Source organism: Syngnathoides biaculeatus, chromosome 10 (assembly GCF_019802595.1).
Source record: "Syngnathoides biaculeatus isolate LvHL_M chromosome 10, ASM1980259v1, whole genome shotgun sequence".
NCBI lineage: Eukaryota > Metazoa > Chordata > Actinopteri > Syngnathiformes > Syngnathidae > Syngnathoides > Syngnathoides biaculeatus.
The window spans coordinates 12271806-12295190 of NC_084649.1; the positions used below are offsets into that span (position 1 = coordinate 12271806).

General features: G+C 40.2%; 1 protein-coding gene across 6 annotated transcripts; it reads right to left on the reverse strand.

Moving 5' to 3' along the window:
• elmo2 (engulfment and cell motility 2) lies at positions 1-23127 on the reverse strand. Of its 6 annotated transcripts, XM_061832290.1 has the most exons (24): positions 22217-22301; positions 19103-19157; positions 18687-18916; positions 18486-18583; positions 17583-17623; positions 13108-13180; positions 12978-13028; positions 12441-12610; positions 12169-12268; positions 11625-11776; positions 11139-11217; positions 10283-10318; positions 9947-9997; positions 8784-8906; positions 7139-7258; positions 6926-7030; positions 6734-6842; positions 6508-6644; positions 4970-5133; positions 4717-4829; positions 4516-4623; positions 2632-2714; positions 2191-2268; positions 1-1335 (listed from the first exon to the last, which is right to left on the reverse strand). In XM_061832290.1, exons 4-24 carry the CDS (start codon positions 18561-18563, stop codon positions 1135-1137), a joined length of 2172 nt encoding a protein of 723 aa, XP_061688274.1. In that variant the 5' UTR covers positions 18564-18583; positions 18687-18916; positions 19103-19157; positions 22217-22301; the 3' UTR covers positions 1-1134. The 6 variants fall into 6 exon arrangements, with proteins under 6 accessions (XP_061688274.1, XP_061688275.1, XP_061688276.1 ...); XM_061832291.1 differs by lacking the exons at positions 18687-18916; positions 22217-22301 and adding an exon at positions 23061-23127; XM_061832292.1 differs by lacking the exon at positions 18687-18916 and having other exon boundaries at positions 11631-11776; positions 22217-22306.
• Positions 23128-23385: the final 258 nt, after the last annotated feature.

A 23385-nucleotide genomic window follows, 5' to 3' on the forward strand; every position in this document is an offset into this window, starting at 1 on the left:
AACATTTCTCGAGTTTAATAGTACGTAAATGCTAGTGTTTAAAAATAATCCAAAACTGGCAGCATGTGGAAATAAAACTGTAACCATACACACAAATGCATGCACACACGCGCGCACACACACAAAAACACAACTCATACAAACACATGCATAATGTGAAGTGTACTAGGTTCAGATCAAATGATATATGAATGATAATGTCACAAATGAGAAATGTTCAAAAACAAAAAAAGATAGTACAGTGGAACCTCCATGCTTGAATGCCTCAAACATTCAATTTAATCCAACGATATTTTATCAGAAACTCTTATGAGACTTCAGCTTTGTGAACATTTTGAAAATAAGACCAAAGGGTCAATTTTCATGACTAGTGCAAATCTCGCCCTGCGCTTCGTGTAACTCTGTGTGTAGTTGGGATAGACCCAATTTAGGTTAGGTAATTTTGTAGAACAGCGTAGCCCAAGCAGCTTGAATGTGCGTCATCTGGGATTGTGTGGGCATTATCACATCTGACTTTAACACTGTTCAATCAAAGTGGCTTCTCTCATTCGCCTTAAAAGCTGCGCAGTCGTCTCGTGGAAGAGGATGCTTGCAATCCATCCCTGTCTGGAGTATTGAACCTTAGTGGGTGCCCTAATTCAAGAGAATGAGCTGGTGAAAATTGTTGGTGAATTAAAGACATCTCCCTGGACCTCGTGTACAGTATCTGTATTTCCTTCGACGACAATTTGTAGAAATACTAAAAATCCATGAGCAATTGAGACCCCACCTCAAAAAAAAAAAAGGTTCATAAGTGGCTATAGAACCTACAACATGGTGGCAAATTAATACTTTTAAAAATTTGACGTGGGGTGAGTTTTTCAGGGTAAAATCAAATGTTGGAGGAAAAAAAAAGTTGTATAAGTCAAAAACAACTTTAATGCTAATGAAAACATTGCCTGTGCAGTTATTCAAGCTGCTATGATAGGTATGATTTGAGCCTGAAAAACATTTTTAAAATCAGGTCAATGATGGTTTGTTTTGGCCTTTGGAGGTTCCACGGTAGCCTTTTTTGAATCGCACACCGTAGGGAGTCGTTAAAATTGAGAGTGCACATTCTTGACCATTGCTAATTTGCTTTACAATCGAGACATCTCAACTGTAGTTGTAAGTGAAATTGTAAGAGCTCGGCTCCTTGGGAACAGGTGGGGGTGCTTCTGGGATTGTGATGTTCTCAAGGTCCAGGAGGCGGAGCTTCATCTCCATGCTGATGAGCGTGTCCAGGTCACTGCGAGTCAGATCACTGCTCATCTCTCTGCCCAGCAGTGCGCAGAGGCCATCCGTCCAGATGCAGTACTGCTCCACAAACACATGTACAGACCGGAGATGATTCCAAGAAGGACGGGTAAGAAGAGGGTGTGACGTTCGCAAGTATGTGCTACAACAAAGCACATCATCACAAGTCCCATTTTCCACATTTTGGGACTTTCAGGGACTAAAACATCCAGATGGAATTTTAAAATGGTCGTAAAAGCCATTATTCCAGTCAGGATGGATTCTTCCAAGGCATTGTGACTCATGTTTCCTGCACAGCATGACTTTCCTGCTAATGGTCACCTCTTAGTCACTGTTGTTTAATTTATACGGTAATCTCCATGTCAGTAATTATACCAATGCCAATGAATATGTGTACTAGACATTTATTACTGTCAGCTTCCTGGCCGATATGGTTACAGGAACACCCCATGACCAAACTATACTGTCGTTGAAGACGGTATAGAGCTGATGATTTTTGAACATATATATATAGTTATAAACAAGCTTGTTAATCTACAGAAAAAAAAATATCATTGTATTTATAACTACTGTATAAAATCCATTACTGGGCTTTGGAGAAATACATTTCTAAAAGTGTAGATTTTGTACCCCCAGTCGAACAAATCAAATTGGAGAATGAAAAGTCTTTGTAATTTGTCAAGTTTAACATTTCCTGGACAAAGATGTAGTTATTTATTATTTTTGGGGCCAAACACTGAATAGCTAAAATTAAAATGTGAGCAAGGAGCATTTTCTGGAAGTAGAAAATTGTAAAGCACAAGAGGAGGACATTTCTTTTTGCATCATCCAGTGAAAAAAAATCCAATTAGAAGCAGCCTGTATTAATTATGGAACACAAGGGTATAATCACTGATGTGCTCTTTGTCAGCTTACCTCATATTTGTTGGGCGCAACAAAGTTAAGCGTCTCATCCGGATCGTAAAGGACAGAAAAGGCCAATTCCAGCACCTCCTGGGACAAGACCAATTCAGATAGTCAAATGCATTCCCGGAGATCACTGCTAAGCACTGAGGCTTCAGATTTAAATCAAGCAGAAGCCTAACAGACGAATGAAACTAAATTAATCTTTGACTCCAGCTAACTCAAATATCCTCGGTTAGATATCCAGAGTGTTCTCGCTTTGGTAAAGACTAATAAAAGCTGAAGGTTCTAACATAAGTGGAAATGTGTTCCTGTTAGAGCTCTAACTTGGGCACATTATACTGTATTTGTGAAAATAAATGAGGATTATGCTTAGGCTCAGTTAAAATAATACTTAAACTAGTGAGGAGTGTTTTCGGGGCGATATTCAGACTGCACTGATTTTAACTTTACCTTGTTTTGTTTGAGAGCACTTTTCTCCTTCATATGAGGACAATCCTTCCCAGTGAGTACAGACTTGATGTCAGACACGGGGACTAAAAAGAAAATAAATTAAACAGGCATGAGGTTTTTATTTTCCAAATGTAATGTTCGGCCACAATCATCCACAAAAGTTGTGAAATTAAGTTAATGTCTACATAAAGAAATGTTTTTTAATTCGCATACATATATCTTTCGCCCATATGGTATAATGCATTGTGGTACGTACATTGAAAATTGACATTATTGATTGTTACATGAGCTATACACACTGGAACTACATCTTGGAAGTCTATTTATTTACATAATTCAATTAAAAAAGTTAAACTTTCATAGATTATAGATTTAGAGTTCACAATAGATAGTTTTCACGTGACCTCATGAGTCACATGACTTTTGTATACGACGCCATACTGGACGGCAAAACTACAATACAACGTGTTGTTTAGTGATCTTTTTGCGAATATTGGCTTGCTTATAAGCGTCTTATGGCCTTTTCAACATGGTATTTCATAGTGTGGCTTATGGTTGTAAGAACAGACAGAAAAAGGGGTCTGACACTTCAGGCATTGTTTACCTTTTGCTGGCCATTCAGCTAATTTACTGTGGTATCTTCCATACTTTTTACATATCTTTACGGAGGTCTTTGGGCTATCGATATACCTACTAGCACCCGCAGTGAAATTTTGTTTTCCAGGTTTGTGGTGGATAACGTGAACCCCGTGGCTGTCGCTAGCCATACCCTTAGCTCCACTTTTGATAACTTGTGGGAGCGGGGTATGCCAATTGCTTTTTTCGAGTGTGCAACATTACCCTAAGTTGCTTCAGTTTGGTTCTCTTATACCAATTGGGTTCAATATGTTGAACACTGCGGACTCAACAACGGGCCATAAGACCATCATTGATACAATTCATAAGATTTGTAAGCCACAGTGGTTCAGAGTTAAGGAGGCTGGCTGTTCCTAGTGCGTTGTCCAAGCATATCAATAGACAAAATGTTGCAGAAGAAGATGCACCAGCAAAATAGATGACCGTGGCTTTCTGCAGATTATCCAAGAGGGAAGATTCAAGAATCTATCAGAGATCCAGAGAGAGTCCAATGCGGTGGGATTTCCAGCTTCAAAAACCACCACATTCAGATGCACCCGGGAGATGGGCTACAACTGTCGGGTCCTTCGGGTCAAGACGTTTCTGAGCCTGAGTCAACATAGGAAATGTCTCAAGTGGGCAGAGGAGAAGGACTGGAGTGTTGGCCTGTGGTCCATGGTCCTCCTTTCTGATGAAAGTAAAGTGTGCCTTTATTTCGGGTATCAAAGTCCAAGGGTTTGGAGGAAGACGAGCAAAGAACCCAAGCTGCTTGAGATCCAGTGTAAAATATCCACAGTCAGCCATGACTTGTGGTGCAATGTCTAGTGCAGGTGTAAGTCAACTGCTTTCTTACATCCAAGGTCACTGCAACAATCGAGCAGAATTTCGAGAGGACTTTATGATTCTTTCTACTGAGGATCTGTATGGAGATGTGTATTTCATCTTCCAGCAGGACCTGGTCTCTGCCCATACTGCCAGAAGCACCAAAACCTGGGTTGATGTCCATGGCATCACGGTGCTTGACTAGTCAGCCAACTTGCCAAATCTAAATCCCATTGAGAATCCGTGGGCTATTATCAAGAGGAAAATGAGGAGCACATAAAAGTTAATCTATTTAATTCGCTCTTCCTCAGCGATATGCATTTGCCTGTCTGGCTGTCACATCACGAGAAAGAAAATATTTATTTTTAAAAAGACTTCCGTAAATGGGAACACAACTTGCCCTACTTAAAGAAAATATATTCAGTAAAAAGAATAGAAGACGCTTACTCTTGTCGCTGAGCAACTCAAAAGGCACTTCACCCTGAGGTGATTCGTCCAAGTCTCCATAGTGCAGCATTTTGTGGTTAAGAGAGAGTCTGCAGAACCAAAATTTCTCTGCAACACGAGCAGAAATGCTTAGGTCAACAGAGTCAACAGAAGCCAGCCTCACTGTGTAAAATAAGCAAAGTGATTGTTTTGATGTGGTACCTTGCCTTCGGCGGTTGCCTACTTTTCGGAAACAGCTGCCCTCGCACAGCCGATTGAATCGTTGCTGCTTAATGAGCTCCAGAATCTCAGGCTGGATTCTCTCTCGAAGTTCACTACCTCACATACATGGGATGGATGACACAAACAAGGCAGTTTGGATGAGACATTACACGGAAGATTAGCTTGGAGAAAGATCAAGAAGTTCTCTAAGTGAAATTAGTTCACTAGAAAGCATGTTTGATGTGACACTGACATGATGGGTGGAGACTGAAAGTCATCCTGGCTCATTCTCTCAGACTGTCGTAGTCTCAGTATCTCTGAGTAGCTGAGACCTCGCAGCTTATTCTTTAGCTGGTCTAGAGACGAGGGCTTCATGGCCAGAGCCCTGGTGATCTGCTCTCGAACCACCTGCATCACCTGGTTTGAACACACATAACCCACCTGATATTTTGCACTTTTTAATGAAGAGTGAGTCACAGAGTCATCTTCTCATTCGAAGTCTAATTCTGTCAGCAAACAACACTCCCCATTCTCAAGTCATTTATATTTAAAGTGTACTCAAAATCAACAACCATCGCTAATTCTCTAAAAATAGATTGCCGCGATTTAAAACGTTTGGTTAATATGGAGGAAGCACTCTGAACTGCAGTCAACAGCATTAAGAATTTAGCTGTTGTGGAATATTAATTGAAGCAAAAGCCTTTTAGTCCCCTAGGTTTGTGGGATTTACACATAGTAGCACACACAATACAGCACAAACCATAAACAACGTTACAAAGGATACAAACTTGTTAACGTTCACACAGAGTGATGGAAATGTAATTAAATGCGACTCACAATGAGGAAACATGAGGAAAGTGAGATTCGTCTTTTGGAATACTGAGAGTGTTGGTAACATTTCATGTACAATTCATTTCAGCTGTAGAAGTCTAATAAAATGAAAAGCAATCAAACAAAAGCAACACAGTTCTTCATTGTAGCTAAAAAAAAAGCAGGTACATAAACTTTACATAATTCAGTCCTGCAAAATTCAACCACAATAATATATGTATCTATACATTGTCTTCTTTTAGTGTCAATTAACAAAGAGTATTGTTGCCTTTTTAAAAGCAGACTTTCTGATATAGCGATGGAATATAATAGTATCAAATGGAATTTCTTGGGTGATCCTGCAATTCTATAGTTGGATCCTGGGGGGCGCTTTGCACCCTCTCGCAATCTCTCTGCCCTCCACTTATGTCTATCCTGCACCTTCCTCAGCCACACACCTGTCCCCAAACATCCCTTGATATCATCTACATTTAGCCCTACCTCGGCCCGGAAAACCTTGCCAGAGTATTACAGCTTCTATAGCACTATAACGGTTCTCCAGTCTCCATGAAAGCTACAGAATTCCCTGACTCCTTTCTGACCTCCGTGTCTCTCCTTGTCCTCAGTTTTCCCGCCGTGTTTGTCATCAAGTGAATTTCTACTGCCACGCCATCAAGCCAGCCGCCTGTGTGTCACACCAAAAGAACTGAACAATGTGTGTTCTTTTGTGACAAATCTTAAAAAAAAAAAAAAAAAAAAAAAAATCTGTTTTTTCTGTTAATATGGGGTGCTGTGTGTAAATGCATTTAGCAAGCAGCTGCAAAGTAAAAAATAATGACAAATTTTAGGATGTCTGAATACTTTCTGTCTTACTGTAGCTATTTTGTCTTGATCTCAGGGGTTGAACCTGGGTTTGTTGTTTTGGAAAAAAAAGTGAATAATTCTTCTTTCTGAAATGCTGATAATGAAAACTTGACTGACCTTGTTAAAGTCCTCAGAGGTGGCCCTCATCTCCTTCCAGGTTTTATTGAGCAGTTGGATGCAGATGCAGAAGAATTCCTCCCATGCTCGATCATGAGTAAAGAACATGGGATGGTAGTCGTTGCAGCCCTCATTCGCTTGTGAAACCATAACATTTGTGAGGTGTAACTTTCCCCCCCAAAATTAATAAATTAAATCAGTTAACACTACATTCTACTGCACTTACGCAATTCTCCTACTTGGAGTATCTCACAGAGTATCCGAGTCAGGTCGATGGCACACCGGCCAAACGGACATTCATGCTTGTCCTCTCGACTACTGTTCTCCAGAACAATCTAAGATAAATGTGAAGCAATGTTACTTGAGATTTCCTCACATCTGTGAACTGAGTGACATCCTGCCCCAAGTCAAAACATACCCGGATGTATGTGTCCTGGTGGACCTTGGCCAAGTACAGCATGTTGTCCAAAGCCAGCATTCCTGGGGGAGTGTGAGTGAAGTCCATAGCAGGGTTCACATGGTTCTATATTTGAAACAGAAATATAAATAAAATTATACCATAAATACTTTTCTTCTGTTGTCATTAATATTTTATTACAAATGGAACTTCTGTTTTATAGAGAAAACTTACAGTGAAACCTAGCATCTTATAATCCTTGGCATACAATGCCTTTCTTTTTTCTGTACCAGTAGGGTCATTTTCTCCATCAAAGGCAATCCTCCGGAGCTCGAAAATCACATCTCTTTGAGTCTGCGTCACAGAAACCAGCACACATTTCACATTGGTTAGATTGGTTGATAATCAGAATGAGAATCAGCTTTAATGGCCAAGTATGTAACAACACACAAGTCGATGCCACCCTGGTACGACATTCATGTTGAGTACTTAAAAGAAGAACAAACAAACGAACAAGAACGAAGAACAATAGACATTCAATAAATAGGGAACCATTTCTTGTAGGAGTCACAGTTGTGCAGAGATGCAGAGTCTTCAGATCTTGATCAGAAGTTGAAGTTCATCTATTTTGTTGGCTAGGGAACGTAGATTTGCGTGATGAATCAACGGAAGCGCCAGTCTGTGTCCGCTAAACTTGTGTACCGGTTCAAGAGCCTCGGTGCCGTCTTCGACGAGATGCTTTGCAGAGAGTGCCGACGAGTAACTCCAGGAAAAGATTCAGCAGTTTTGATAGTGTATTCCAGTCAGAGTGTGTCCTTTTTTTGTGCCAGCACCAAATCAGAATGTGATGAAGGTACACAATACTGAGTCGATTACAACTGTGTTGAACTGTCGCAACAAGTCTTATGGCAGGTTGCATTTTCTTAGTAGCTACAGGAAACATTCTCTGCTGAGCTTTTTTGAGGATGGAGTTGTTTGTCTCTCACTTCAGGTCTTGAGAGACTGTTATTCCAAGGAATTCAAAGGTCTCAACAGTTGACACAAGAAAGTTGGACAGTGTGAGTGGCAGGTTTGGTAAAGGTTGCCTTCTGAAGTCCGCAGTCATCTCTACAGTCTTTAGTGCATTCAGCTCAAGGTTGTCGACCACACCAAAGCTCCACCCTCTCCACTTCCTTTCAATACTTAAGACTCATCAGCATCTTTGATGAGGCCGACAACTGTGGTGTTCAAGTTTAACTTTTTTTTTTATTTATTTTAATAACGTCTGTTCCAATACTTTTGCTCACTTGAAAAGTGGATGGCTTCAAACAAAAGGTGCTCTGTCCTGAGTTGGAAAACAAATACCATGGAATAAAAGATGGAATGCTGAACTTTTTTTAATCACTTTTTTTTAATTGGAAATCTATATTTAGAACAAAGGAACTGACTTTGGTGTTCCAAAACTATTGGAGGACACTATATGGGGCCAGTCTGTACATTAGTTCAGTCCAGGAAGCACTAAACAAAACAAACTTCAAACTACGCAGTCTCAGATTACTTCACCTCATAAAAGATTTTTTGCTGTGCTCCATGTAACGCTCGGATATTGGTTGCTGGCGCCAAAAGGGCAAAGCTGAACTGAAAAGAAAGATGAAAATGCAAAAGACAGACAATGGCAGAAGTGTGATAGTATTTCATAGTGAAATGCAGGGTGAGTATCCATGACGTGTAATGTTACAGTAGGGCAATTTGTCCCTCTCAAGAGCCTGAGTATGACACACCCAAATAAAATATTTGCTCAGTGTATTTTCTAACTAAATCTTCTGTCACAGTTTCTGTATTTCCAAATGAGTGTGTTCCAGAAAGTAAAAAACAGAAACATCAGTCTTTTCATTTTTACCTGATCATTAGGATCCATTTTGGTCATCATCCGTTCCTCCAAAAGATTAAAGGTCAACACTTGGAGCACATACAGCTGATGTGCCATCTCTGCTTTGATTGGTCGATTTCCTCTTATGACATGCTGGAAGTAAAAAAAAAAAAAACAAAAGAAAAAAAAGGTCGAGCCACATAGATAGTTGCACAACCTGATGTAGAACGGAAGACACCCATCTGATACATAGACAGACCGTGAAAAGAGTTTGTGTGAATTTTTGTTTGATGGCAGTTTTAAGTCACTTTCAGTATTTTATCATTGGTCTGATTTTAGCTGTCTTTATCATTTTAAATTGTATACACTCTGGCTCTATTGTCAATGTTTGTTTTTATCAGTTATCATTCTATCCATGCTAGAGCAAAAAGGGGCCTTCCCAAACTTTTTTTCATGTAGAATTGTCCAATGTGTTTTGAGATTAAGATTAAATATTTATGTGACTAATGGGTTTAGGCCACCCCCTGACAGAATAATTATTGGATTAAGATGTGTCATGATTTTTGTCCATAGAGTGTAATTTAGGTCTGGACTACACTCCCATAAATACATGCAAAACACGCTATTTGGATTTAGTCAGGTCAAATTAGGATTCAGATACTGCTATGGTCCAATAGTAATAAGTGGGTCACCGTCTTGCAGGATTTAGTTCCAGTGAGCTCGCAATGCTGTAACTGCTCCAGGAAATAACATTGCACTGTCTTCCTCATTTGCAGACAGTTCAGGGAAGCGTTTCCACCGAAGATGTTGCCAAAAGGAATCATTCTGTGCAGTTTTTTTTTCTGCATCATGGACTTCATGCAATATCACATTTGCTGGGTCTGCTTCAACACATTTAACGTGAGTCAATCTTTCCACTGGCTGAGCAGTGGGAATGAAGCATTGAGCATCCAAGCCTCAGGTGGGAGAACACCCTTTGGGAGAGCTGAGTTCTAATATTTGGCCTTTCAAATATGTTTCGTACGTATTTTCATACAACAGTCATTTCAAGCACAATTAAAAAGTGGGATGAGATACTTTGACGAACATATTATTGATCTGCAGCCTTTGATGTAATCTTTGTAGAATATACATATGCTCACCCATTTTATTGGGTAGATGAGGATCTGTGGTAGAATGTGGGGATTACTCACATTAAGAATGATGGATCGTAGGTGTTTCTGGGCCAAAGTGCTTGCCATTTCCTGTGAGCAATAAGACACCCAACAGAAAAAAAGATTCATAAGGAATGATTTATTCAGCATGGCAAAGAAACAATCACAAGGTTCCCTCTAGTCAAAACCAGTTTTGCTTCTCATCACATCTGCAAGATGACAATTTGATTTAAGATTAATCTGTGCGCCACACAGGCAAGTTGAAGCTTTGCCCGCATTTGCATGGATAGTGCAGCAGCTTTTAAACAAAGAAATGGGGGAGCGTGAAGGCCTGTGGGGTGGAGAGGATGATATGAGATGCTGTTGTGTACTCACAGTGAGGTGCTGCTCCAGTGGGTTAGCGTACACCTCCTACAGGATCAATGGAGGAGGAGGAGGAGGAGGAGGTGGATGTGTGGTGGCGAAAATAAAAAAAGTGCACACATGGACCATGAGACACAGGAATACATTACTGACAAAGCATGCACATAAACAACGAACAAGAGCACAATTACAATATTCTAATAAGAACAGTATGTATATAACAACGTTTCCCAAAAGTTACCCTATACTTCCTTCTTTCCATTATGTTTTGGTTATCATTCAGAAAGATGTGAGGCCAACAGCATTTCACAACTCGGGCTTTGCAGATTTTGTAAGCATATCATTCCCTTTCCCATTGCACGCCAACTGACACTGAAAAAGCAGTGCAAAATTACCGCCTACAATGTTTTTTTTTTTATCCTATTGGAGTCCAGTGCTGGTTTAACAAGCTTTATGACTGTTCCAACTACTGTTCCAACGCCTATCTATCAAATCCCGATGGCCTCTCTGTCTGAATAATCCACAGAATAAAATACAATAAAGGGAGTGTACAGTGAATTTTTGGGACTCCTGCATAAACAAGAACTTGCTATCTATCCATTTCTCTTGGAGTTGGGACCTGTCAACATCAAACAAACGAGTGCAAAGAACACATGTTCCAAGTTCAAATGACTTAATTCACCACCCAGTGGTCAGAGACCACCAAAGACATTCATTTAGTAGTTTCAAAATGTCCTCTAGTTTGACATGATGTAATACAGTAATCCTGATCTAGTTGAGAAAAAAAACCTAGCAACTGTTTTGTACAGGCAGGGGCAGTTTCTGATATGGGTGATATGGGGAGCAGCCCAGGAAGGGGCATTCTGACCTGACGTCTATCCTCAGGTGCCTTCAGGAAAAGAGCATTGATGAGGGCAATGGCGTAAGTCTGTATTTCTTGGTTTGACCTGAGAGGATATCAAGCAACAGAAGAATCCTGTTAGAAGTATCTTGCTCTACATATCTGACACCAGAATTCCCAAAAATGTATTGTTGAATATGAAACTAAATATACATTTTTATCTGACTTATATTGGTGGGTTCAGCAAGTGGCTAATGCCATCATAAATCATTCAATCAATATAAATTATCTTAGCTTAGATAAAACCATGGAAATTACATTTTCATTTGATTTAACACAGTTTTGGATTTTAAAAAACTGTACATTCATGGCACTCTTGCTGATTGAATAAAGAGCCTTGTTGTTGCATTTCTTAAAACAGTGCCACAAGTCAAATATGAAGCCCATAGCACTCTATTCCTCTGGTCCCCAAATCAGAGACTAGAAAGCCCCTGTGCATGTGTGTGTGCTCACACTTGCAGGTGCCCGATGAGCTGTCCCACGGTGATCTCCTGAGCCACTCGGTGGTAGAGGCTGTGGCTGTTGAGTACCATGCTCTCCAAGATGGCCAGAGACCGCTGCAGGATGGACACATCAACCATGGGCTGGTTCACATAGCCGGCAATCTTTGGGAAGATAAAAGAATGGAAGGAGGGGGAGGGGGTAATTATAAAAGCTCTGCATCATACGCTGGTTGTGAATCATGATTAAAGCAATGACACTAGGGATAGTAAAATCCTTGTTAATGATGAAATGCTTCAACAAAAAGAGTTATACTTGTTTACTTTGAGAAACTCTCAAGGCCATAGGAAAGCGTTCAGAAAACACACACACACACACATATGCACACATTGAATGAGCTCCATATAATCCGAGAAGTTGCTAAGCAACAGCGCCCACATGCTTCCGCTATGTAGGAAGTAAGGAAGGCCAAAGTTAAATCAAAAAGAGCAAATAAGGACTAAAACACCACAATTCGAGAATATGCAACTGTGAAATGTGGGCTAATGTGAGGCACCTGCTTGATGAAGGAGAGCGAGATAAGATCCCAGGATACAATGCCGTGGTCCATTAACTCCAGGAATGCAGTGAGAGTGAAGGCCAGCATTTCACCAAAGCTGGAGAAGAGAACATTCATCACATTACCTATCAATTAATCTGGAACTGTTCAAAATTGTATAGAAATAAAAATATATTAATCCCCATTGTATAACATAACAAGGGAGGGATGAATGATGCTTGTAACATCTACATTGCCATGACAAAAACAAAAACTAAAGGCAATCTCACTGGGTGCCGCTCTCGACGAGGCGGGCCAGCGTCCCGATCCCCTCCATGTTGATAAACTCCGTGGCAAATGTAGGATCTGCTGACAGTTTGGCCAACTCCTTTAAAGCCTCCAAGCGAGCATCAATCCCATGGGATTGGATACGCTCCAGGAGCTGACGAGCAGCACGGCCCTGTCAACCACAAGAAAAAAAAAACATTCAGTGAAAACAACTAACCATGAATCCGGTTCCATGTGAAGTGTGATAATTGAAGATATTTCAGGCAGTTGTGTGAGAATTTGGTAGAGTGTAACAAACTGTTATGCATAATTAGTGAGTGCTTCTAAAAAAACAAAGAATCTCGTCTCAGACTTGTAGAAGCAAACTTCCCTCCATCATGACACACTTGCTTGACACCACAGTGGAGACTAAGCAGAACGAGCTATACTTGGGAAGTGCAATCAAATGTGCATGTATTGCACTTGAGTAAGAGTACCCATCAAATCCACGCAAAATAAAAGAGCTAATCTAACTAAAAGTACAGTTAAATGTCACTCACAGGAGAAATGGCTAATCGAAGGATCGTCCCATTCTTTATTTCACTGCGGCTCTGAAGAAAAAGCGAAGGATAAATGCTCAATTCAAATGTTAAGATCACAGAATTGGGGGAAGAAAACAATAACGCTCACATGTTCAGTGATATAAAGTTGAGGACCATCAGCATACCTCAGGGCAAACTGTTCAGAGCCTGATAAAGACCATCTGAAAAATTTGAGAAATTGCATTTATTCCTTGGATACAGAATTACCAATCAACATAATATGAGGAGAACATTCACAAAAGGTTGCCACAAGTTGGTCCAGCAACTGTGGGTAAAAAAAGCAGGAGACTTGTGAGAAGATGAAGAATTTTTACGTGGGTGTTCACAGGTGAGAATTTACTGGTCAGAGTTGTGAAATCAAGGTAGGATGTGTAAGGGCGAGAGACGCACAAGTGAGGAAGACATAAAGAATGAATTTATTTGTAAGGTATAAACAGATGTGAGCAGAATTTGTGAACCGTACAAGCTCTGTGTCTTATTGCTGTCTTCTTGCATCATAATCCTCCACACATTCTGTATCGCAAACAACCCACAGTTAAACTCTTTTCAGAAGACAAAATGGGCTAAACCAAATATTTTAGAAAAGGGTGCATTTCTTTAATAGAGAAGCAGTTCAATGTGTTCTTTAATACTTTCTCCTCCAATATAAAGCCCTAAAATTTCGTTCGTCGTGAAAAATAGATCGCATGGGTGCAAAGGACAAGAGCTTTGTGGGTTCTAAATGACAGGTGTGTATAGCACTATCAAAAAATAATAGTTATGGGGGACTAATTTGTCTCAAAGTTTATAGCGTATGTTACGTGTGAATTTGGAATAAATCCCCTTGGTCAAATCGGCAACATATAACAAAACACTTGTATTGCATTTAAGACAATTTAATCACACACACAATACAATACAACACCACATAAAACAATAAAATAGAAGTACAAAGACAGTTTAGTAGTGTGTAACACAAGCTAACTAGCTAACTAGATGCATAGTCACCAAACTTGCACAACTTCTCCAAAAGCAGCAATAATAAAAACTCCGTCCATGTCCGACGACATAATCATTCTCTCAGAACGTAACAAAAGATCCACATCATATCGATAGTGTCCATGTACTTGTCCAATAGCAGTAGGATGAATAAAAAGCTCTGTCCGCGGCCGACGATGTAATCCTTCTCTCAGAACGTAACAAAAGATCTGCGTCATATCGCCAGTCGCCGGGGCCGGGAGGCTGTCTGGCCCGTGCTGTCACACCGCATGCAGTAGGAGAAAGGAGCTCTCCTCCCCACTGGCCACCGTGTCAGGCCACCCCTGAAGTGGGTTCTTTGCCCGGCATGGGTCCTCCTGAGTACGCTACATACACAGGACTTGTAAAAGAGTTAGACAATTGAACAATTATAGGCCTGTCATTTTGAATATTTCATCGGCTTCCTCGTCCGTCTGTCGGGGAGTCTGTTGTTAGTTAGAGGTGATCCGCATATCATCTAAATATGGCTTGAAACGATGCGGTCATATGGCTCCGGTCACTTCACTTGATTGTGAGATGTTCTCTTCTTTGAAAAGAGCTTCTGTGTCTGAAGGGGAGTCGGAAAAATCTGAAAATCTCTGTTGTTCGTCTCCCATAGCAGGTGGCACAGCATCTTCTCAATGGCAATTGTCCCAGTGTGACATCTGCAAATGATGTTGCAGGCAATAGGGCCGCCACTGGGATGTCGAATCAGACTTCCGCAACTCTGCACATTAATGACACGCTCTACGCTCATTTTTTTTTCGTATAGACATTGAAATGAATAATATTATATGCAGTTTCTATTTAAAAATGTCTATAAGGCTGTCAGAGGCCCCGTAGCTCAGTGGTTAGAGCACTGGTTTGGTAAACCAGGGGTTGTGGATTCGTATTCCACTGGGGGCTCCACTCCCTGAGAAGGGTTGCGTCAGGAACGTCATCCAGCGTAAAAATTTTGCCAAACATATATATATGCGTTCATCTGAGATGATACGCTGTGGCGACCCCGAAAGGGACAAGCCGAAAGAAACACACACGCTGTCAATTGACCTTTAACAATGAGTAAAATGGAATGAAAAGTTACCTATTACCAATATAACTAAGGTCTCTTTTCTCTCACTCTTGTAGAGTGCAGAAGCTTTTTTTACTTTCTTTGCTTGGTTTGCATCAGTTTACAGTTTTTTCCTTGTTGATAAGCTTATTTTTCTTCGAAAAATGTAAGCAGCAACTCCTGTATACTCTAAACCTGTGGGACTATACTTTTTTTGGTTAAAAGTCAGTTATTTCCATAGTCCAATATTTTCTGATACCCTTCATTACGTGAGAGTGGCCTGCTAATTGACCCCTCCGTATAAGGCACTTAACCACGCCTCCTGAAGTGACGTCACGCCATGTGCGCTGACGTCAGACAAACAATTTGGAAAAATATCGGCGCAGCAAGAAAGGAACAGAGCGAAACTGTCCGATTTACCGATTTCTCACTCGCATTCTTAGCTAATAGTGAAATATCATTGAAAAGCAGACAGCAGGGTTCAAATATTTCAGCGAGGGGTATTACAATGGTATTTACATGCATATCGACGGAGAAACCATTGATATTAGCGCGAGATCTTTCCAGAGTCAGAGGAAGACCGAGAAGCCACATAATATATTATAACCCAAAGACGAATTGTCATTGACAGTTTCCTATTTTCGTGTTACATATCACACTTGTGTGCAGAATCTGTATATGTATCTGTATAGCCGTTTGTGAACCACCGTATGAAGGAAAAGAAGGCGAGGCTTGATTTGAGTTGTTTGTTTGAGTTGAGTTGTTTGTCTCGTTTTCTTTGTGTAACGTCACGCGCTCCCCTCAATAATTATTCTTGAATTAGTGCCGAACCTACGCAAGTCCCGACCAAGTACGACAATCACTACTTTAGGGTCCTCAAACATCCTTCCTTCAGTCTTGGTGTCTCGGTGCATGTCGAAGGCTTTTAGGACTGCTAGTCCGGTGTAGCCTAGCTCACCGCCGAACAGAGACACGTTTGTGCAGTCAGATCATCGCAAAATATCGCTCAACACAGATCAAGTGTGTCAATCATTCACATGTAGCTATATTATGTAAGCGAAGAACTGCTAATTCATTTATATGAGACATGTATTGAAAATCAAATATAGGACTTACCTTCGTGCAAACATATCTGTTCCGGTTGATGGATTCCGTTGATCATGCGGTCTTCCTCAAAGTTTTATTCATCAAAGACATTTTTCGTACTCAGTCTTCTGTTCCGGTTGATTTTAGATGGATTCAGTTGATGATGCGGTCTTACACAAAGTTTGATGCATCAAAGACATTTTTCGTACTGGGTCTTCGGTTTTGGAAAGGGTACGAATTGAACTCCACAAACTAGCCTTTCAGGATACCTGTCGTCACTATTATAAAGTCTGTGACTACACCTCTTAACCATATCTATTGTTAAAGAACCCAAATACGCGATAAAACGCCAACAGAAGTTATACTGGACCATCCACCCAGCGTTGTCCGAGATTATGCAGATCTCTGGCCTCTGATTGGTCAGTGACGCGGATTGCGCAACATCCACGGAGGGGTCAATTAGCCCAAACCTGGGATTAGCAACAAGACCACCCACCAAGATGCCTCCCTCTTCTACTGTGGACTATCACAAACTGCTGCAGAGGATATCAAACCTGGAAACGAAAATCCACCATCTTGAAGTGTATGCTACGGCAGATGGACACACGGAGAATGAAACCACTCTTACGAGGCAGGGTACACCCTGAACCGATAGCCAGCCAATTGCAGGGCACATACAAAACAAATAAAAACTCATGTTCACTCTCACATCTATGGGCAATTTCGAGTCTTCAATTGACCTACCGCGCATGCTTCGGGTATGTGAGGGGAAACCGGAGTACCCTTGGAAATTCCCCGCAAGCATGGAGATAACATCCAAACTCCACAAAGGGGAAACCGGATTTAAAGCCGGGTCCTAAATACTGTGAGGCAGATGCGCAAACCAGCCAATCACTGTGCCGCCTAGGTGATAACGAGCCAATTAATTCATCCATCCATTTTTATTCCACTTATTTTATTCAGGATTGCTGGGAGCTGGAGCCAATCTTAAATTGAAAACTAAGTGGCAAGTGAACCTACACAGCCTACACAGAAGTCAGGCAAATGAACCACTCCATCGTCAGTTGCCCACTTAATATTAACTGTGACTTTTTTTTTTTTTTAATAAAACCTACTTTTGATCAAATAAAAACAAATCTATTTTTTATTCGTTTTTCAAAAACAAACAAGAACTTGCAGAAACTGCAGGAACACTCAAAGGAGTTCAAACCGCCCCCAAGGACCAGCAATAAATTAAATTGCACACATTCATTGTACCCACCGCCTGCATGTGTGATATCTGTCATAGGGATTTGTGTATCATTCAATAAGAAATTGTAGATATTTTTTTTATAAATGAAAGCAAACAAAATGTGATGTTAACACAATTTCCTTGCCTAAAAATCTAACATCTTAAAATAGCAGCAATATAAAATACATAAGAGACTTACCCGTCACAAACCTCACGTATGATTGAGGTCAACGGTCTTTTCTGCAAGCAGAAAAGGGAGTATTAAACCCATGATTGGAGTCGTACTTTAGAGTGGTCTATGTACTACATTAAAATGGGAAAAGAATAGAATGGAATTAGAGTGGAAACTATTGCTTCATAAAAAATAAATGATTATTAAATTAATCGACAAAACATTTAGACCTTGTTTAACTTAGAATAGTCCAAATCCTCAGAATTTCAGCCTCTCAACAGTAAATACTAATATTTATACAATAATAAAGTAGAAAGATTATCTTTATGTTTCATCAAAATGTAACATTTTCAAAATCCCTCTTTTACTTAACTGAAATCTAGTCGCAATGTTTTTGCCCTTTTTCCCTTTCAATTTATGTTTGTGCATCTTCTGCATTATCAATTGAAATTGTCCTGTTTTCTAATGGTGACAAAAAAATTTTAAAAAGCATTTTTAATCCATTACTGAAAAAAACAATTGATTAATCGATTATTAAAATGTCATTAGTTTTAGCACTCAATAGAATAGAAAAGAATATATAATTCTTTGTTTTCCATCTAGTTGAAAAATGGTCTTTGGCTCACCAGCACAGGAGACAAAATAAATGTATAAATGTATCTAAAATACAGATACAGACATACTGTACATGAAAACCTACTACTATACATTAAACATAGAGGTAAGGTATATTAAGAATAGACGTAAAAGACAAAAGAAGCTTGAGTAAAGAAAGTATAACAACTTTGATTGGTGTCTGTTGAATTGAGGATCGAGAAATCCTATATTATCTTGGTTATCTACATTAGAGGAAGCAGAAAGTGCATATGCTTGTAAAACAAAAAGGCAACATTTTTTGGGGGGAGGGGGTATATTTGAGGATGCACAGACCTGGTCCATCTCTATAAGCTGAGCATTAGCACCTGGCCATTCAATAGCCACCTTCACAATGTCAACAGGTGGGGGCATGGCTTCCTTTTTGTTGTTACCTGCATAAAAAAAGGAAGTACCACACACTTCAATGACATCTGGATTTAAAGTAGCAGTCTGAAATCATTTCCCACTAACCACAACATGGCAAAACTATTGTACCTGTTCACATTGCTAGCCGTCTGGACATGCAACGACTGTACAATGCAGGATGAAAGCTGCTCCAATTTCCATCCATTTTCTGAACCACTTATTCTCGCTAGGTTTGTGGCCGTGCTGGAGCCTATCCCAGTTACTGCGAGTAGGAGGTAGGGTACTGGTTGCCAGCCAATCGCAGGGCCAACCAGTCACACCCACAGTCACACCTACGGCCAATTTAGTCATCCATTAATCTGCAATGCATGTTTTGGGATTATGGGAGGAAACCGGAGCACCCGTTGAAAACCCACGCAAGCACGGGGGGAACATGGAAACGCTGCATAGGCGAGGCGAGAGGCGGAAGTGCGAACCAGTCACCTTCCCGCCTCAGCAGAACTTTTTCTCTATTTTTTTTTTATTTCAAGAGCTACTGTAATTACCTAAGGGAGAACTGCAGATGGGGTAGCTCTGTTGCACACCACTAGGTCAGGTCCCCTGTAAACAAAACAAAAAAAAAAGATTACCTTATTTAAATCCACTCCGACATTCAGTTTAAGGTTCAATTTGTGCTGTCACTGAGGTAGAAACCATATCATGCATAGCTGCTTCACTCAGCCATGTGACCCAAATGTATCAGCATTGCTTCCTTATTAAAACACATATTTCTAAAGTGCTTTTCACACATATGACAACTTCTGTTCTGTTCTATAATTATTTGCCAAAGAACATCTGCTTACTGTTAATCTAGACACACAATTATAAATATCCATGATAAACTCTAAAATCATCCAGCTCAGAGAAAACAGTTCACACACCACCAGTGCAACGAATGACAGTAAGTTCTAAGTTCTATTCAAATGAACCACTAAAAAAGCCCTAGCATTTGTAAACAGGCTTCATGGATATGAGAACAAAGGCAGTAGCAGGTGGTCTGTGAGAGAGAGGACTTTACATTTTTGGTGAATCCTTTAGCATTGTCACAGTTTTACTGCAGTGTGAACCGACTTTTCAGTATACACTCTGCCAGTGAAGCATTTACAATGCTTCCTAAGTACTGCTTGAGGAATTAGACAGTGGATATTATTTGGAGGATTTTACGTTAAATGACAGTGCAGACCTGCAAGTGCCTCCAAATATACAAATAACTGCCGTTGTGCATAGTCAGACAAGATGTCATTTCAAAGAACATCAAAGAAAATCTGGTTCTATAGGGACAACAATTTGCCATAAATACTTCCTATTGTGACACTGGATGTCTCCCATACTTGTACCAGTTGTTTCACAAATCTGAATACCCATCTTAATTTTCTTTGAAGTAACGATGATACACGTTGTGCCTTTTTGAGGTTTCAGAATATTTAGGGGGATTATTAAACAGAGAGTATTTCATCAACAAGGTACGTGAATTAAGAGATGTTTGATGCAAAACTTTGATAACCACTGAGTAGAGCGTTGATTCCCAAGCATGTTGCACAACACATTATTGTGTCAAAAGAAATCATCAGGAGTGCCACGAGGAAAGATCAAATTTCACTTAAATGCTTGTGTATTTTTTTATTTATTATAAAGGATCTTTGGGCAGCACAGAGGAGGACTGGTCAGCACATCTGCCTCACATTTCTGAGGACTGGAGTTCAAATCCTGGCCTTGCCTAAATGGAGTTTGCCTGTTCTCCCTGTGCTAGTGTGGGTTTTCTCCTGGTACTCCGGTTTCCTCCCACATCCTAAAAACATGATTGTAGGGTTGATTGAAGACTCTAGATTACCCATGGGTGTAAATGTGAGTTCAAATGGCTATTACGTGCCCTGCGATTGGCTGGCAATCAGTTCAGGGTGTAACCCGCCTCTCGCCTGAAGATGGCTGGGATCAAACTCCACACAAGTGAGGTCAGGATTTGAATCCCGGTTCTCAGAACTGTGAAGCAGATATGCTAAACTCTCAGTCACCGTGCTAGCTGCACTTAGTAAATCTGTGACTAAAGTGGGGTGAAACAGTTGTAAAGTAAACAATATATACTTTTTTCACATTTTTGTTGGGTGGGTTGCCCTGAGATTTTTGTCAAGTAAAATATGTTTCAGCCAAATAAAAAAGGGGAAACAGAAGAGAACATATAACAAATCTGATTAAGATGTCTCATTAATTTGCTTTTGTAAAAATGTTAAGACATTTTGTAGACACCCTTTATCCCCTCATTTTGTCTCTCTTTATTAATAAAGTCAGTACATTGGGCATCAGTGAATTGGTCACCCCGTATGGGTTCTGATGACTCAATTCAGAATTTTCCAAAGTTTTGGTATACCCATCAAACTTGCTATTTTTAGGCAAATGGATAGGAAGTCCCAGGAATCCCATTGATGACATAAGGAAAATTAACCAAGAAGGCCCCTCGTTTCCTTTTTATCAATTTCCGACTTGTAAGATGGCTGCGTCAGCTTTGTGAATTTTTGTCACAGAAAGACCCTTCCATCTTATAAAAGGTAAGTAGGAATTAAAATTTTAAAATGCAGACTATTGGAATAGGTATTTGAGATTCTTCATACGAGATTTCATCCTCTGCATCTGGTTTTGTACCATTAGCAAAAGAAACTTGTCCATGGTGTAAAATTCCAGAAATGGGGCTCCCATTTCTTTCAGTGTGTTTGCATTAGTCATATTTTCATGTAAAATCAATGTTTAATTCTTTGTAAATCTGAATAAATGAAAATAATATTTATTTTATATTGCTTTGTTTACATTTTATTTGGCCAATTGTGGTAGATTTACTCTGAAAGTAAAACCCCATAATTATGGTCATACCAGGGTTTTGTGGTCATTTACATCACTGACTTTACTAATTGCTTTCGCTAATTAAGGGTTATCTAGTGCTATTTAGTGACGCATCATGGAAAATAGCATTGGCATGGGTTTGTGAAGGGCCAATGATCATAATCTTAAAGTGTCATAGGAATATCTCGAGAAAGTTATGCGCATTTTATTCAGAAAAAAAAAATCACAGATTTCCCATTGTTTCTAAAACAAGATGTTATTCTCCCCTAATTTCAAAAATTCCGATTAATAGCTTTTGTAGTTGTAGTATTGGCGTTACTGGAAAGCTTAATTCAAGCTCTTTTTATTTCAAATTAAATATAAATCATTTTTTTTTCTAACTTGCCTAAATATAAACTACAATAAACTATATATATATTTTTGCTGTGAGACAAATAACTTGGAAATATAATTTCGCCCCACACAAATCCGTTGAACCCACCACTTTTTGTTACCATCGAACATTCACGTATCATGGTTCTTGGATGCCAATTTTATAACCTCAAACTTTCTTTCAACTGTTGTACAACACGGCAACGCTAATCAAAGAATGGCGCTGAAGTGTGCAGAAGTGACATGAGCAGTAATGACTTAATGACCTCAGCCAATGCACCCACTGGAGGCTTAACAACAATCGCTACCGTAGCCTAACGACTATGTTAAACATGGAATAAAACCTTCTATGACGCCCAACTTCAAAATATTCCAAGACCGCCACACACTACAACATGTTCTGAGGCCATAATTACCGTGAGATTTGCAGTTTCATATTAACCTGACTATCTAAACAAAACAGCGAGTTGGACAGGAAGTAGAACTGTCCCTCTGGCCGCTTTAGCTAGTTGGCCGGCCCCACAGCGCCCCCTTTGGTGAGACGACACCTGTGCAGGTGATCTCTGTGCTAGCTGACACGAATGGCGACAAATTCACCACATGGTGTTCTCCTAAAAAGACATTTAAAGAAAAGCCCCTTTGCTATCAAATGAAATAAAATGATCGCTCGCGTCTGCTGAGTGAGAAGGTCAGTTGTTGGCAGTGCAGTGTTTGGTAGTCGTGCGTGTGTGTCACGGTGAAGATGTAAAGCTCGCATTAGAGTGCATGAATTAGGAAAAGACGCAGAATTCCAGCCGCAGACCTGGATCACGCCGGAGAGAGAGAGAGAGAGAGAGAGAGAGAGAGAGAGAGAGAGAGAGAGAGAGAGAGAGAGAGAGAGAGAGAGAGAGAGAGAGAGAGACATTGTAAGTGGCTGGGACAGCCAGATGCTGCACCGGATGTAACCTCCAAATATTCAACATCAACCAGTAAAATCGTTTCGATGAGTTTCTATTAACATCGCGAAAAAGGTGAAAGTTGTTCTATGTGGCGAAGTCGGTAGCTGTAAAGTGTTGCTTGCCGAACAGCGTGATTCATCCGGCTTGCATCCGTCGGCTCCCCCAATGCAGTCAACCGAGCGCCGTGACTCTCTTTCTCTCTTTATCTCTGTATCACGACGGTTAGATGTGTTTATGCTTCGGGGCTTCACTTTGAGCCCCGAGATGTAACGAATGATGGAAGTGACGGTGATTGTTCGTGCCGGTGCTCGGTGTTACTCACCCCTTGACTGGCCCATCGATGATGCTGAGAGCATCCACCTCGCTCTGTGTTTTTCTCCAGTGTAATACTTTAGAAGGGCACCAGACACTCCTCCAACGCCTTGTAGGCGGGACGCAATGCAATGTCACATCTTCCTTAAATCAGCACAGAGGACACGACACCTTCTTCTTATCTGGAACAGTGTGGAAGAGGCATCATGGATGCCTTTCCAGAAAAAACGTCAAAAAACAAATTGAACGTTTAAAAGAAATAAAATTTATTATTAAAGGATTTAATTGTGATGACTACTTATACTATTTTGAATGTAAAGGTAAATCGGAGGAGG

What these genes read in the sequence shown, in the direction of transcription:
- elmo2 (XM_061832291.1), bottom strand. Translation starts at nt 18,563, where the DNA reads ATGCCCCCACCTGTTGACATTGTGAAGGTGGCTATTGAATGGCCAGGT. An exon ending in ATAAGATGCTAGGTTTCACT is followed by an intron (nt 7,031 to 7,138) that starts GTAAGTTTTCTC and finishes TTTCAAATATAG; the next exon opens with AACCATGTGAACCCTGCTAT. An exon ending in TTGCGCCCAACAAATATGAG is followed by an intron (nt 1,336 to 2,190) that starts GTAAGCTGACAA and finishes TTTGTGGAGCAG; the next exon opens with TACTGCATCTGGACGGATGG.